Raw genomic sequence first — 12,023 nt, 5'->3', positions numbered from 1 at the left:
TGACGTCATGGGTCCCACAGACTTTTTTGTGCGTCTGGACATGATACATATATATACCAAATTTCGTTTGTCTACGTCAATCTCTCACATTTTTATATTCAATAGGGGGCGCTATTGAGCCATTTTGCGACGGCCATTTTGGCGAACCATAAAATATCACATTTTTCGCCGGGTCTGATGTGCGTTCAAATTTTGGTGACTTTTCGGGCACGTTTAGGCTGTCAAAAACGCGTTTGTTCTAACTAGAAGCTCTGTGGATCTGGAGCTAAAGGAGCTAAAGGGGCTAAAGGGGCTAAAGGAGCTAAAGGAGCTAAAGGGGTTTTTGTGAAGAGGGTCCGAACATCTTCAGCTTACAACAGAAAACTCAGTCTGAGGATGGAAACCAGATTATAAACTTCTGTTCCAACTTTTATAAAAGTCTAAAGTTCTGATCACCGTGATGAGGATTCGGTCTCATTCTGGATTCTCTGGTTGATTCTGATCCAACGAGACTTCTGTTCTGTGACGGTCCGACGTCCGATCTCTAGACAGAATAAATCAGAACTAGCTCGTCTGACTCGGGGCCTAATAACTAACCCTAACCCTCACAGAGCTTTATTACTGATTAATAATAATGTATTGGATGATCGTAGATGAAACGCCGTCCGGGTTGATGTTAGACTACGAGCCGCAGCGTCTGGAGGAAGAGGCTGATTTATTTATTCTGACTTTACACAGAATGATAACGAGTCTCATCTTTTTCCTTCGGTTCACTTGAACATGAATTTATTTCTGTAGCTGTTTCATCTTGTTTCTGAAGATTAAACTTAATAAAACAATCAGAGTATAACACGAACATATCTGTACGTAGCGCACGTTTCAATAAATCATCTTTATTTAAAAAGCATTAAATCACAACAACAATCAAACTGAGTTAAACACTTTCAGCTCGATGGACAGGGGATGTTTCCATGGTTACCACTCTGTAGCCATGGAAACGTCTCCCGTTAAGCACTGACATCACTGATCATTAACCAATCACAAGGGCGTTACATCACTTCCTGTTTTGACTCATCAAAACAATAAAATCAGCAGAAATGTTTCAGTCTGAAAATATTAATATTAAACTTTAATGTTTCTAAAATGACCCCACGTGACCTCTGACCTCTGACCTCAGTGTTTCTATTGGTCGCAGGGGTCGGCCACGCGGCCAATGAACAGCAGCGTGTTGATGGAGACTTCTCTGATTAGCAGCAGGAACGGACGGTTGGCCCGGAAAACCTCCCGATTGGTCGGGAAGGAGCGACCGATCGCCACGGCAACGGTGGCAGCTGCAGCCTCACTTCCTTCCTCGTTCACCTTCACAGTAAAACAAACATTTACTAAGTTAGACAGCATTTAAATATTAATAGATAGTTTATATAATAATACATATAATTATATAACTAATAGATAGTCCCTCCCCGAAGGCGGGGACCTTGGCGGTCCGACCCTCGGCTGCAGAAGCTAGCTCTAGGGACGTGGAACGTCACCTCTCTGGTGGGGAAGGAGCCTGAGCTGGTGCGTGAGGTTGAGAAGTTCCGGCTAGATATAGTCGGCCTCACCTCGACGCACAGCAAGGGCTCTGGAACCAGTCTGGAACCAGTCTGGAACCAGTCTGGAACCAGTCTCCTCCAGAGGGGTTGGACTCTCTTCCACTCTGGAGTTGCCACTGGTGAGAGGCGCCGGGCAGGGGGGGCAATACTTATTGCCCCCCGGCTTGGTGCCTGTATGTTGGGGTTTACCCCGGTAGACGAGAGGATAGCCTCCCTCCGCCTTCGGGTGGGGGGGCGGATCCTGACTGTTGTTTGTGCCTATGGTCCAAACAGCAGCTCAGAGTATCCACCCTTCTTGGACTCCTTGGAGGGGGGGCTGGAGAGTCCTCCCTCTGGGGATTCCCTCGTTCTGCTGGGGGACTTCAACGCTCACGTTGGCAGCGACAGTGAGACCTGGAGGGGTGTGATTGGGAGGAACGGCCCCCCCGATCTGAACCCGAGCGGTGTTCTGTTATTGGACTTCTGTGCTCGTCACAGGTTGTCCATAACGAACACCATGTTCAAGCATAAGGGGGGGGGGGGGGGGGGTCCATATGTGCACTTGGCACCAGGACACCCTAGGCCGCAGTTCCATGATTGACTTTGTAGTCGTGTGGTCGGACTTGCGGCCGCATGTCTTGGACACTCGGGTGAAGAGAGGGGCGGAGCTGTCAACTGATCACCACCTGGTGGTGAGTTGGCTCCGATGGTGGGGGAGGATGCCGGTCAGACCTGGCAGACCCAAACGTATTGTGAGGGTCTGCTGGGAACGTCTGGCAGTCTCCTGTCAGAGAGAGTTTCAACTCCCACCTCCGGGAGAGCTTGGACCACGTACCGGGGGAGGCGGGGGACATTGAGTCCGAGTGGGCCATGTTCCGTGCCTCCATTGTTAAGGCGGCCGACCGGAGCTGTGGCCGCAAGGTGGTCGGTGCCTGTCGGGGCGGCAATCCCTAAACCTGCTGGTGGACACCGGCGGTGAGGGATGCCGTCAAGCTGAAGAAGGAGTCCTATAGGACCTTATTGGCCTGTAGGACTCCGGAGGCAGCAGACAGGTACCGGCAGACCAAGCGGAGTGCAGCTAAATACCCGGACATGGGAGGAGTTCGGTGAGGCCATGGAGAACGACTTCCAGACGGCTTCGAAGAGATTCTGGACCACCATCCGGCGTCTCAGGAGGGGGAAGCAGTGCGCCGTCAACACTGTGTACGGTGGGGACGGTGTGCTGCTGACCTCGACTCGGGACGTTGTGGATCGGTGGAAGGAATACTTCGAAGACCTCCTCAATCCCACCGACACACCTTCCGGTAAGGAAACAGGACTCGGGGGCCCGGGTGTAGGCTCTCCTATCTCTGGGGCTGAGGTCACTGAGGTGGTCAAAAAGCTCCTCGGTGGGAGGGCCCCGGGGGTGGATGAGATCCGTCCCGAGTTCCTCAAGACCCTGGATGCTGTGGGGCTGTCATGGTTGACACGACTCTGCAGCATCGCGTGGACATCGGGGGCAGTGCCTCTGGATTGGCAGACTGGGGTGGTGGTCCCTCTTTTTAAGAAGGGGGACCGGAGAGTGTGTTCCAACTATAGGGGAATCACACTCCTCAGCCTCCCTGGTAAGGTCTATTCGGGGGTGCTGGAGAGGAGGGTCCGTGTCGGATAGTCGAACCTCGGATTCAGGAGGAGCAGTGTGGTTTTCGTCCGGGCCGTGGAACAGTGGACCAGCTCTACACCCTCTGCAGGATCCTTGAGGGTGCATGGGGCCCAACCAGTCCACATGTGTTTTGTGGACTTGGAGAAGGCATTCGACCGTGTCCCTCAGGGGATCCTGTGGGGGGTTCTCCGGGAATACGGGGTACCGGACCCCCTGATACGGGCCATCCGTTCCCTGTATGACCGGTGTCAGAGCTTGGTCCACATTGCCGGTAGTAAGTGGGACTTGTTTCCAGTGAGGGTTGGACTCCGCCAGGGCTGCCCTTTGTCACCGATCCTGTTCATAATCTTTATGGACAGGATTTCTAGGTGCAGCCAGGGTGTGGAGGGGGTCCGGTTTGGTGACCTCAGGATTGGGTCACTGCTTTTTGCGGATGATGTGGTCCTGTTGGCTTCATCAGACCGTGACCTCCAACTCTCACTGGATCGGTTCGCAGCCGAGTGTGAAGCGGCCGGGATGAGAATCAGCACCTCCAAATCCGAGTCCACGGTCCTCAACCGGAAAAGGGTGGAGTGCACTCTCCGGGTCGGGGGTGAGATCCTGCCCCAAGTGGAGGAGTTCAAGTACCTCGGGGTCTTGTTCATGAGTGAGGGAAGGATGGAGCGTGAGACCGACAGGCGGATCGGTGCGGCGTCTGCAGTAATGCGGACTCTGCACAGATCCGTCGTGGTGAAGAGAGAGCTGAGCCGAAAGGCAAAGCTCTGGATTTACCAGTCGGTCTTGGTTCCTACCCTCACCTCTGGTCATGAGCTTTGGGTTCCTACCCTCACCTCTGGTCATGAGCTTTGGGTTCCTACCCTCACCTCTGGTCATGAGCTTTGGGTTCCTACCCTCACCTCTGGTCATGAGCTTTGGGTCGTGACCCAAAGAACAAGATGGCGGGTACAAGCGGCTGAAATGAGCTTCCTCCGTAGGCTGGCTGGGCTCTCCCTTAGAGATAGGGTGAGAAGCTCAGTTATCCGGAGGGAGCTCGGAGTAGACCCGCTGCTCCTCCGCGTTGAGAGGAGCCAGATGAGGAGGCTCGGGCATCTAGTCAGGATGCCTCCCGGACGCCTCCCTGGTGAGGTGTTCAGGGCCCGTCCCACCGGTAGGAGACCCGGGACACGCTGGAGAGACTATGTATCTCGGCTGGCCTGGGAACGCCTCGGGATCCCCCGGGAAGAGCTGGACGAAGTGGCTGGGGAGAGGGAAGTCTGAGCTTCCTGTTTAGGCTGCTGCCCCCCTTCATCTGTTCAGCAGTGTGTGTTTGTATTAAAGTGTCAGAGAGCTGTCCAATCAGGGAGCAGCTCTCAGTGATGTCATCAGTGTGTGACTGACCTCTAGGAAAGCTTTATGGAACGCATCAGAGATGAAAAGACCATCAGAGCCGTCCTGCAAAATGCCTGATACACACACACACACACACACACAGACACACACACACACACACACCACACACACACACACACAGACATACAGACAGTATTATTTTATTATTTAATTCATTTTATATAATTTTATTATCCAAGTGTGTGTCTGTGTGTATGTGTGTGTGTGTGTGTGTGTGTGTGTGTGTGTGTGTGTGTGTGTGTGTGTTACCTGGCAGACTAGCAGCCTCAGGGTTGAACAGGTCAGTCAGGCCCATCTTCTGAAGCTTCTCCTTCAGACTGAAACTGTCTTCGACTCTGAATCGAGGAACGTGAACAGAAACCATCGTTTCCTTCATCTGATCCAACCAGAGGGTTAACTTCCTGAGGTCCAGACCCTCCTCCACCTACACACACACACACAGATACACACACAGAGATACACACACACACACACACACACACACACACACACACACACATCAGAGATCATCCTCTCTCACCTGTCCTCTCTCACACCTGTCCCCTCTCTCACCTTTCCCCTCTCTCACCTGTCCCCTCTCACCTGTGGATCACAGAGCATTAAACGTCGTACCTGTGCTAGCGTGCTGCTTCTGCTCGGCAGGACGATCACCATGGTGATGTCGTCTCCGCGGTAGGGCATCTCCAGCAGCTGCACCTGGTCGTCGGGGAAGTACCTGTACCTGAACTTGGTCTCCTGGTACATCATGTTGACGGAGCAGCGGCGGCTCTCGCTGACGTGGAAGTCATCGGCGAAGTTGTTGTCTTTGTCGAACTTGTTCTTCCACTGACCCTGAAACACAACCACACCGTCTGCAGACCAGATCCTGAATCTCAAAACTGTACAAATACTAAACTAATATACTAATATATTAATATACTAATATACTAATATACTAATATACTAATATACTAATATACTAACTACTACTAAACACTAATATTACTTTATCTTCACTTTGTGATCAGAGAAAGATTATCTATCATTTGTGTCTACTGATGAGTTTCATGTTGAGTGTCTGATCGTCTGAAGGTGAAAATAAAGACTCCGGCTGCTGTTACTGACTCTGAGTCGCCTCCAGGTGGGACTGGATCAGGTAACTCCTCTGCTCCAATCAAAGCTGAGCTCTGGTTTCAGGTGTGCAGGTACCTTGAAGTAGATGGTGTTGACCAGGACCAGGACCGCAGTGGAGTCCAAAACCCCCGGCGGGAGCGTGTCCTGGATCCGGTTCTCTGTCTTGTTGGAGATCCAGTCGTTGATGGTGACACGGGCCTGCTCTGGGTTCTCCTGCAGCAGAGAACCAGGGTTACTATGGGGTTACTATGGGGTTACTATGGGGTTACTACTGGGTTGCTATGTGGTTACTACTGGGTTGCTATGTGGTTATTATGGGGTTACTATGGGGTTACTATGGGGTTACTACTGGGTTGCTATGTGGTTATTATGGGGTTACTACTGGGTTACTATGGGGTTACTATGGGGTTATTACTGGATTACTATGGGGTTACTATGGGGTTACTACTGGGTTACTATGGGGTTACTATGGGGTTACTACTGGGTTACTATGGGGTTAAAACTGGGTTACTATGGTGTTAAAACTGGGTTACTATGGGGTTACTATGGGGTTACTACTGGGTTACTATGGGGTTACTATGGGGTTACTACTGGGTTACTATGGGGTTACTACTGGGTTATTACTGGGTTACTATGGGGTTATTATGGGGTTACTATGGGGTTACTATGGGGTTACTACGGGGTTACTACAGGGTTACTACGGGGTTACTATGGGGTTACTACGGGGTTACTACAGGGTTACTATGGGGTTATTACTGGGTTACTATGGGGTTACTACAGGGTTACTATGGGGTTACTACAGAGTTACTATGGGGTTACTATGGGGTTACTACAGGGTTACTATGGGGTTACTACTGGGTTATTACTGGGTTACTATGGGGTTATTATGGGGTTATTATGGGGTTACTATGGGGTTACTACAGGGTTACTATGGGGTTACTACAGAGTTACTATGGGGTTATTACTGGGTTACTATGGGGTTACTACAGGGTTACTATGGGGTTATTACTGGGTTACTATGGGGTTATTACGGGGTTACTACTGGGTTATTATGGGGTTACTATGGGGTTACTATGGAGTTATTACTGGGTTACTATGGGGTTACTATGGAGTTATTACTGGGTTACTATGGGGTTACTATGGGGTTACTACAGGGTTACTATGGGGTTACTACAGAGTTACTATGGGGTTATTACTGGGTTACTATGGGGTTACTACAGGGTTACTATGGGGTTATTACTGGGTTACTATGGGGTTATTACGGGGTTACTACTGGGTTATTACGGGGTTACTACTGGTTACTATGGGATTATTACTGGGTTACTACTGGGTTACTATGGGGTTACTACTGGATTACTATGGAGTTATTACTGGGTTACTACGGGGTTATTACTGGGTTACTATGGGGTTACTATGGGGTTATTACTGGATTACTATGGGGTTACTATGGGGTTACTACTGGGTTACTATGGGGTTACTATGGGGTTACTACTGGGTTACTATGGGGTTAAAACTGGGTTACTATGGTGTTAAAACTGGGTTACTATGGGGTTACTATGGGGTTACTACTGGGTTACTATGGGGTTACTATGGGGTTACTACTGGGTTACTATGGGGTTACTACTGGGTTATTACTGGGTTACTATGGGGTTATTATGGGGTTACTATGGGGTTACTATGGGGTTACTACGGGGTTACTACAGGGTTACTACGGGGTTACTATGGGGTTACTACGGGGTTACTACAGGGTTACTATGGGGTTATTACTGGGTTACTATGGGGTTACTACAGGGTTACTATGGGGTTACTACAGAGTTACTATGGGGTTACTATGGGGTTACTACAGGGTTACTATGGGGTTACTACTGGGTTATTACTGGGTTACTATGGGGTTATTATGGGGTTATTATGGGGTTACTATGGGGTTACTACAGGGTTACTATGGGGTTACTACAGAGTTACTATGGGGTTATTACTGGGTTACTATGGGGTTACTACAGGGTTACTATGGGGTTATTACTGGGTTACTATGGGGTTATTACGGGGTTACTACTGGGTTATTATGGGGTTACTATGGGGTTACTATGGAGTTATTACTGGGTTACTATGGGGTTACTATGGAGTTATTACTGGGTTACTATGGGGTTACTATGGGGTTACTACAGGGTTACTATGGGGTTACTACAGAGTTACTATGGGGTTATTACTGGGTTACTATGGGGTTACTACAGGGTTACTATGGGGTTATTACTGGGTTACTATGGGGTTATTACGGGGTTACTACTGGGTTATTACGGGGTTACTACTGGTTACTATGGGATTATTACTGGGTTACTACTGGGTTACTATGGGGTTACTACTGGATTACTATGGAGTTATTACTGGGTTACTACGGGGTTATTACTGTGTTACTATGGGGTTACTACTGGGTTACTATGGGATTATTACTGGGTTTCTATGGGGTTATTACTGGGTTGCTATGGGGTTACTACTGGGTTATTACTGGGTTACTATGGGGTTAATACGGGGTTACTATGGGGTTATTACTGGATTACTATGTGGTTACTATGGGGTTACTATGGGGTTACTATGGGGATATTACTGGCTTACTATGGGGTTACTATGGGGTTATTACTGGGTTACTATGGGGTTACTATGGGGTTATTACTAGGTTACTATGGGGTTAAAACTGGGTTACTACTGGGTTACTATGGGGTTACTACGGGGTTACTACAGGGTTTTTACTGGGTTACTATGGGGTTACTATGGGGTTACTACAGGGTTACTACGGGGTTACTATGGGGTTACTACTGGGTTACTACTGGATTACTATGGGGTTATTACTGGGTTACTTTGGGGTTACTATGGGGTTACTATGGGGTTACTACTGGGTTACTATGGGGTTACTATGTGGTTATTACTGGGTTACAACTGGGTTACTATGGGGTTACTACTGGGTTACTATGGGGTTATTACTGGGTTACTATGGGGTTACTACTGGTTACTATGGGGTTATTACTGGGCTACTATGGGGTTACTACTGGGTTACTATGGGGTTACTACTGGGTTACTATGGGCTTACTATGGGCTTACTATGGGGTTACTACTGGGTTACTATGGGCTTACTATGGGCTTACTACGGGGTTACTACTGGGTTACTATGGGGTTACTATGGGGTTACTATGGGGTTATTACTGGTTACTATGGGGTTATTACTGGGTTACTATGGGGTTATTACTGGGTTACTATGGGGTCATTACTGGGTTACTACTGGGTTACTATGGGTTACTATGGAGTTACTACAGGGTTACTATGGGGTTACTACAGGGTTACTATGGGGTTATTACTGGGTTACTATAGGGTTACTACGGGGTTACTATGGGGTTACTATGGGATTATTACTGGGTTACTACGGGGTCAGAACGGGTACCTTGAAGTTGAGCGGCAGCAGCTTGGCGCCGTACACAGTCTCGCTGATGTTCTGGTACGTCTCGTTGAACATCAGAGATTTTTCTCCAAACAGCCGATTGGCAGAGATCAGCTCGGTGGTCTCGTCCTTCTTCCTGTACAGACGGCAGTTCAGTTTGGCGAAGAAGAAGTGGACCTGATCGGACGTCTTCCCCTTGATGGTGTCAAACTCAAACACCTGCAGACACCAACAGAGCAGACAGACGGTGGAACAGAGACCGAGACGAGAAACGGACGAAGACAGACACTAAAATTATTACAGGTAACAGAATTATTGAGATAATAGTAATTAAAAGTATTTCCTGCAACAGTTTTTAGTACTTAAACATCTGCTTTAGAAATAATGTTAAAAACTGTTTAAACTGTAAAGAAAAGGTTTCAGATGAAACGGTTCATTCAAACCCAGCAGGAGTGCGCTGCTCAGCATGCTAACATGCTAACACGCTAACACGCTAACATGCTACATGTATCAAACACAGTGAGATGTGACCAGCTGGTGGCGCTGGAGGTAAAGAGAGGATCCTGGCTTCCTGTCTGACCTCCATGATCTGCTGCAGCGTTTGCTCGCAGGCTCCCAGCTTGGTCATGGCGAAAGCGGTGGAGACGCTGATGGGGGACATGAAGATGTTGGCCTCGGGGGTCTTACTGAGGGCCAGCTGGCGGTACAGCGACAGGGCGAAGCGACCGTTGGCCTTCGACAGCTCCCACACTCGAGGGTTGGTGGACTCTGGGATCTGCTCGGGCTCCTGCGTCGGGCCCTCGGGGCCCTCGGGGGTCTCGGGGCCGCGGTAGACGCAGCGCGGCTCCAGAGGAAGGTCTTTGGGTTTGGCGCTGCAGATGTCCGGCTGGGCGGCGAAAGACACGAGCGGCAGGAACGCCAGAGCCAACAGCCAATCACAAGGCTTCATCCTGGAGACATGAAATAAACAAGTTGTGTTTTTTTAATTTGAAGGAAACAGGAAGTCCAATAAATATCAATGACTGGTTCTTCACTGAAGCTGAAGTGAGTCTCTGAGCAGCTGATCTTCAGTCGGCTTTATTTAAAGATCAAAGTCTGACTGAGATTAAACTGCAGAGTTACACAAACAGACAAACACACTCTCCACACACTCATCACACACTCATCACACACTCACCCAGCAGTCAAACAGTCACACAGTCACCCTACAGTCATCATTCACAGGAAATGTACCATCAATCATTTTTACCAAGTTATTTTCTGGATGCTTTATAACAGACGGTCGCTGCAGGTTCAGACTGTAGCATACAGCCAATCAGCTGTTTCCCTGTTTTACTGCTAACAGTTGGATCTGAATGAACTTTATTATTATGAGTCTATCTTGTTACACTTTATTTTAAAATAGTTTGTGATATTTTCTGAGTCATGTATTTAAAGTCCCAGCTTGTCATATTTGGGTTCTCTCTCTGCATCTGCACCAGGATCCTGTTTTAACTGTGACCTGACATTCTGATCCTTTTCTGGTTTCATTCCCTTCGTGGTCGACTCTGTTCAGCTCCTCTCAGCGTTAGTTCAGTCCTTCGTCTCCGCAGGTTTATCGAGCCATTCAAAGCTTCCTGACCTGATTCAGCTTCAGACTGGACAGACAGATTTACAGATATCTGTCCAGAACATCACGACTCAATATTTGTACCGCTGCTACAAACTAAACATGAAGGAAACGAACAGACTCCAGTTTCTCTTTCCACAGTCTTCACCCCTGAACCCTGCAGAAATGTGAAGGTCTGAGAAGTCTGACAGTAAAGTCTTACCTGAGCAGGTAGAGGAGAGACAGTAAAGTCTTACCTGAGCAGGTAGAGGAGAGACAGTAAAGTCTTACCTGAGCAGGTAGAGGAGAGGAGATGAGTGAGTTGCAGCAGCTCAGGTCAGTGTCCTGCAGAGCGCTGAAACATCACAGCGACCTTTGAGTCATTGATCTGTTGATGAGCTCAGAGCTCCTGGAAACATCTGGACAACAAGCTGCACAGCATGACAGCAGCAGCAGAGACACAGCGCCGCCCGGAGGCTGAAACGATCATTACACAACACAAACATATATTACTATTGTTTAATAATTATATTAATTATATAACCCAAGATACTCAAGATACTCAAACTGGTAGATGGGTGCAGCAGCATCAGGTGGATGGGTGCATCACCAGGTGGATGGGTGCAGCAGCAGGTGGATGGGTGCAGCAGCATCAGGTGGATGGGTGCATCACCAGGTGGATGGGTGCATCAGGTGGATGGGTGCAGCAGCAGGTGGATGGGTGCAGCAGCATCAGGTGGATGGGTGCATCATCAGGTGGATGGGTGCAGCAGCAGGTGGATGGGTGCAGCAGCATCAGGTGGATGGGTGCATCATCAGGTGGATGGGTGCATCATCAGGTGGATGGGTGCATCATCAGGTGAATGGGTGCATCATCAGGTGAATGGGTGCATCAGGTAGATGGGTGCAGCAGCAGGTGGAAGGGTGCTGCATCAGGTGGATGGGTGCAGCAGCATCAGGTGGATGGGTGCATCATCAGGTGGATGGGTGCAGCAGCAGGTGGATGGGTGCAGCAGCAGGTGGATGGGTGCAGCAGCATCAGGTGGATAGGTGCATCATCAAGTGGACCAACCAATCCATAAAGACATCTACACCCCCCCACTGCTCGACTTCCATCCAGGCGGCCACTTTGGAAGAACACCCCACCAGCTGACTCCACCATCCAATCAGCTTGGAGGAATGAATGGGAGTCCAAGGAGGCCCCAATCATCTGGTGTCAGACCCCAACCAACAGGGTCCTGGCCCCAACCAACAGGGTCCTGGCACCAACCAACAGGGTCCTGGCACCAACCAACAGGGTCCTGATACCAA

General features: G+C 49.3%; 1 protein-coding gene across 2 annotated transcripts; it reads right to left on the bottom strand.

Moving 5' to 3' along the window:
* Window positions 1-852: 852 nt before the first annotated feature.
* On the bottom strand, window positions 853-11,119 carry serpinc1 (serpin peptidase inhibitor, clade C (antithrombin), member 1). 2 transcript variants are annotated; one of them, XM_053322163.1, is made up of 8 exons: window positions 11,004-11,119; window positions 9,705-10,074; window positions 9,128-9,343; window positions 5,773-5,910; window positions 5,197-5,415; window positions 4,834-5,008; window positions 4,573-4,637; window positions 853-1,338 (listed from the first exon to the last, which is right to left on the bottom strand). In XM_053322163.1, exons 2-8 carry the CDS (start codon window positions 10,071-10,073, stop codon window positions 1,162-1,164), a joined length of 1,359 nt encoding a protein of 452 aa, XP_053178138.1. In that variant the 5' UTR covers window position 10,074; window positions 11,004-11,119; the 3' UTR covers window positions 853-1,161. The 2 variants fall into 2 exon arrangements, with proteins under 2 accessions (XP_053178138.1, XP_053178139.1); XM_053322164.1 differs by lacking the exon at window positions 11,004-11,119 and adding an exon at window positions 10,936-10,968.
* Window positions 11,120-12,023: the final 904 nt, after the last annotated feature.

The sequence above is a fragment of the Scomber japonicus genome, chromosome 7, assembly GCF_027409825.1.
Source record: "Scomber japonicus isolate fScoJap1 chromosome 7, fScoJap1.pri, whole genome shotgun sequence".
NCBI lineage: Eukaryota > Metazoa > Chordata > Actinopteri > Scombriformes > Scombridae > Scomber > Scomber japonicus.
Note: the sequence above shows the minus strand (reverse complement) of the source record. Positions and strands in the feature narration are given on the sequence as shown.

What these genes read in the sequence shown, in the direction of transcription:
- serpinc1 (XM_053322163.1), bottom strand. Translation starts at nt 10,073, where the DNA reads ATGAAGCCTTGTGATTGGCTGTTGGCTCTGGCGTTCCTGCCGCTCGTG. An exon ending in CGCTGCAGCAGATCATGGAG is followed by an intron (nt 9,344 to 9,704) that starts GTCAGACAGGAA and finishes TGGTGTCTGCAG; the next exon opens with GTGTTTGAGTTTGACACCAT. An exon ending in TCAACACCATCTACTTCAAG is followed by an intron (nt 5,416 to 5,772) that starts GTACCTGCACAC and finishes GTTGTGTTTCAG; the next exon opens with GGTCAGTGGAAGAACAAGTT.